Source organism: Grus americana, unplaced genomic scaffold (genome assembly GCF_028858705.1).
Source record: "Grus americana isolate bGruAme1 unplaced genomic scaffold, bGruAme1.mat scaffold_219, whole genome shotgun sequence".
NCBI classification, from domain to species: Eukaryota; Metazoa; Chordata; class Aves; order Gruiformes; family Gruidae; genus Grus; species Grus americana.
Window position 1 is genome coordinate 1 of NW_026561521.1, and position 4,205 is coordinate 4,205.

At 55.9% G+C, this 4,205-nt stretch overlaps 1 protein-coding gene across 1 annotated transcript; it reads right to left on the reverse strand.

The window, feature by feature from the left end:
• Positions 1 to 519: 519 nt before the first annotated feature.
• On the reverse strand, positions 520 to 3,980 carry LOC129200492 (proline-rich protein 36-like). The gene is made up of 2 exons (XM_054811811.1): positions 3,156 to 3,980; positions 520 to 1,740 (listed from the first exon to the last, which is right to left on the reverse strand). The coding sequence occupies exon 2, from the start codon at positions 1,646 to 1,648 to the stop codon at positions 698 to 700; it is 951 nt and encodes a 316-aa protein (XP_054667786.1). The 5' UTR covers positions 1,649 to 1,740; positions 3,156 to 3,980; the 3' UTR covers positions 520 to 697.
• Positions 3,981 to 4,205: the final 225 nt, after the last annotated feature.

Consider the following 4,205-nt stretch of genomic DNA (forward strand, 5'->3'; position numbering starts at 1 on the left):
GGGCGGAGTTTGCAGAGGGGCGGAGTTTGCAGAGGGGCAGGGCTTGGCTTGCTTCAGGGGTGGAGTTTGTGTGAGGGGCGGGGCTTGGCATGCATCAGGGCGGGGTTTGCATGAGGGGCGGGGCTTGGCATGCATCAGGGGCGGAGTTTCTGTGAGGGGCGGAGTTTCTGTGAGGGGCAGGGCTTGGCTTGCTTCAGGGGCGGAGTTTCTGTGAGGGGCGGAGTTTCTGTGAGGGGCGGGGCTTGGCTTGCTTCAGGGGCGGAGTTTCTGTGAGGGGCAGGGCTTGGCATGCATCAGGGGCGGAGTTTGCATGAGGGGCGGGGCTGGGCGTGCATCAGGGCAGAGTTTGCTTCAGGCACGGGGCTTGGCATGCATCAGGGGGCGGAGCCAAGAAGCATCACTTTTGGATCCCGGGGATGCGAGCAATGTGACCTTGTTGAATACGTTAATACCCCCACACACACCTCCTCCCCTGCCCCTCGCCCCCCGCAAAGGAAGCACCAACGCAGCCGGCACGGCAAAAGAGACCGCAAGCGTTTATTCAGTCACACACAGAGCCGGTCCCGGGAGAGACTCCGCACCGGGGCTCGGGGCCCGGCCCTGGGGCACCTCGGCTGTCCTACCCAGAGCCACGCTCGCCAGTCCGGCGTGGAACAGACACACGGTCGGTCCGTCAGGCTGCTGGAGAGCTGGGCTGCTATGTGCAGGCTGCCGCCAAAACCGAGGAGCCAGCTGCAGGACGCTGGCTGAGAGGAGAAAAGGGGCAGCCAGCTGGATGGGGGGGGGGGGCGGCGGCGAGCGAGAAAGCACGAGGCAAGGAAAGGGACGGCGAGTGAAGGACGGGGACGGGGAGCCTGACAGAGAGGGAGGAAGAAGCGGCAGGAAGAGAGGCAGCGGGACGGCGACCGACAAACAAGGACGGGGAGCGGGACAGAGAGGCAGAAACGACCCTGGGCGGGCAGCGCCACGGCGAGGGAGGAAAAGAGAATAAGGGCAGGGAGCCGGACCGAGAGGTACGGCGAGGGACAGCGGCACGGGGAGCAGGACAGAGCAACAGAGAATAAAAAAAGGAAGCGGGAGCGTGAGAGAAGCGGGCTGGGGAGCAGGGAGAAGGAGAGCGCAACAGAGGGAAAGAGGACCGGGGAGCGGGACGCTGGGGCAGAGTGAGAAAAAGAGGGGCAGGGAGCAGGACAGAGGGGCAGAGAGACAAAAGAGGGAGACGAGGACTGGGCAGAGGGGAGAGAAAGACGGGGGCAAGGAGCAGAGACACAAAGGTGCCAGGAAAAGGACGGTCAGATGGAGCGAGAAACAGGGTCGGGGAGCAGGACAAAAGGACAAAGAAAAAGGCGAGGAAGAAGGAAGGACGGATAAAGGTGGGACAGGGAACGGGACATACGCAGCGAAACAAAGCAGAACAGAGAAGAGAGGACAGGGATTGAGGAACACAGAGAGACACGCAGACTGGTACACAGAGACGGCGAAGGTAAGCAAAACCAGCGACAGGCAGGAGGACCTGGTTCTGACACCCCATCGCTCCCGGTGTCGCTTCCACGGCCTCAAAAAATGCGACGTGCCGCAAGACAAGAGAATGGGAGAGTGAAAGCAAAGGCACGGGAAACTTAACGCTCTTAGTAATTTCACTGAGCATCACAGCTTACACTTACTCAATGTCTTCCGGTGTCACGGGATGAGGTACAACTGATTTCGTCTCCGTATCTCTGGACAGAGCTTTTCTCATATCTGGGGGGGGGGGGGGGGGGGGAAGAAAAAAAAAAAAAAGATATTCTAAGACGACAGTCCTTGCACAAAGCCACGTTCAGCGAATTCTCTATTACAATAAGGTCGTTTCTAACCCAGAAGATTTCACAGAATCATAGAGTATCTCAAGTTGGAAGGGACCCATACGGATCGCCGAGACCAAGCCCCCGCTCCACGCGGGACTACCTAAAACTAAACCGTGCGACTAAGAGCATCGTTCAGACGCTCCTTGAACTCCTGACAGGCTCGGTGGCTGCGACCGCTTCCCTGGGGAGCCTGTTCCGCGACTGACCGACCGCCCTCTCAGTGAAAAGCCTTTTCCCAACGTCCGGTCTGAACTTGCCCTGACGCAGCTTCGTCCCGTTTCCTCGGGTCCTAGTGCCGGTCACCGGAGAGAGCGGAGGTCAGCGCCTCCCCCTCCGCCGTCCCCCTCGAGGAAGGTGTAGACTGCGATGAGGTCACCCCTCGGCCTTCCCTTCTCCAAGCTGAACAAACCAAGTGACCTCAGCCGCTCCCCCTAAGTCTTGCCTCGGAGACCGGTCGCCCTCCTCCGCGCACGCTCCCAGAGCGTTGTTCGGCGGCACCGCTCTCGACTGGAACCTAACGCTGCACGTAACTCAACTGAGCGGAAAGGAAATGACGGGCTAAAGGGACAAATACACGATTTAAGGCAGCTGCAACGATGGCAGATGTCTGTCCGGAGCCCTTCTATTTATTTCACAGCGCTCCTGCGTATCAAACGAACGGTACCAGAGCAGAAAAGGTATACGGCGTGGCCACGTTACCCCTCGGGGAGGACGGCGAAAGGAGAGAAGATCTAGAAAGAGGAAGCAGCTGGTACTTCACTTTTGGTAACAGAATTAACATCAACACGTTCCTTCCCTTTGAAATTGAAAACGCCACCCAATTCTCTGCCACTGTTGACCACCGACACTTGTAAATTTCTACTGAAACAGCTGAGGAAAACAAAGTTTCAGGTCCCTGGCTAGGGGAAGAAGCCAGGCAAGTGCCGCCGTTCCTTCCCCCCGACAGCACTAGCAAAAAAAACCAGCCGCTGGGGGCGAGCGTTCCTCCGAAAGAAAAATCAGGTGAGAAACCACGTTTTTATTTTCAGCTTACCTACAGGATAAATGTCTTTGTAGTTGTTTCTGCCACAGATGCTACAAAACGCGTAAACTGCACAAAGATTAAGTTTTGTAACTGATCTAAGGTTCAGTACGAAAAGCTACCTAAAGGAGTACGCAAAGTCCCACTCATCAACAATCATCTGACCCTGTTTCACATTACAAAAAAAAAAAAAAAAAAAAAAAAAGTAGTAATGCTAATCACACAGACAAGCCCAGGAACCCTCAACATGAGAATCTTTCCCTTCAGCCGGAGACAGAACGAGTACTTACCACGGGCATCCTCATCTGGCTCTCCGCTGCTAGCAGAGCGGCACGCCAACGCTGTCCGGTACACGCCGTAGTACGCCTAGTTGCTTCTACGTATTTACCGCCGCCTGATTTGATACTCTCACAAAGAGATCGACGAAAAAGCCACCCTTTCTTTGAAAAAATAAAAACCAAAACCACACGGTTAAGGAACGGTAGGCGAACGTATTTCTAAATCATAACCCACGGCTTGCAGGCAGACCAAGAGCAGCTCTGACGATGCGGTACGCTCATCAAACATCTTTCACGCCGGAATAACAGATGTACTCCTTTACCACGGGACGCAGCCGGCACAGGGACAAATTTCATGCTGGTTTTGTCACACGACCGTTCTTCTGCACCAGCCAGTGGGTTCCGAATTAAGGACGGGACAGGCTAAACGCTCACACGAGCCTCCTATCCGTAAGAAACTATTAAAAATAGAAAAAAAAACTTCCACGTTTTAGATCGCGTTGCCTTAGGGACTGCCTCCGTCAAAGCCTGCCTGTTGGGGGGGGTGGGTGGGGGGGCGCGTGTGCGCGCACGCACGCGCGTGAGGCGTGGAAATCGGTCGCAGAATTCAGTTGCCTAACGAGAGACGGCCCTTCTCCTCGCAAGGCAAACGTTTCAAAACGTCGTACTCTTTTCCGATTTTACCGGCTGGTACGGGGTTGCCCTACCAGCATGAGTTGGGGACCCGTCCCTCTGGGTCCGTGCGACGCCAAATTAAATATTCTGCAAGTAACCGAGCAGGAGATGGAAAGTAAGCTAAGATACTCTCTGCCGTACAACGTTTGTTCGCCATCGTCCCCGAGGGAATCGCACAAAGCCCGCGCTTGCTGAACCGGTAGGTCGGAGGCCCTACGGGAAACGGCGCTGACGTCTCGCCAAGCTCTTCTCCTGTCAAGAAGAGGACCTTTTCTGCGGCATCCCTATTGGCGTTCGGCCTGCTTTCGGCTCATTCTGGCAGGTCAGCTTTCAGAGAAAGCCTGAGATTTCAAACCGCCAAGCAACATTCACGATTCTTGCGCTCTG

Coding starts and splice junctions, on each gene's coding strand:
- LOC129200492 (XM_054811811.1), bottom strand. CDS start 1,648: ATGCTCAGTGAAATTACTAAGAGCGTTAAGTTTCCCGTGCCTTTGCTT.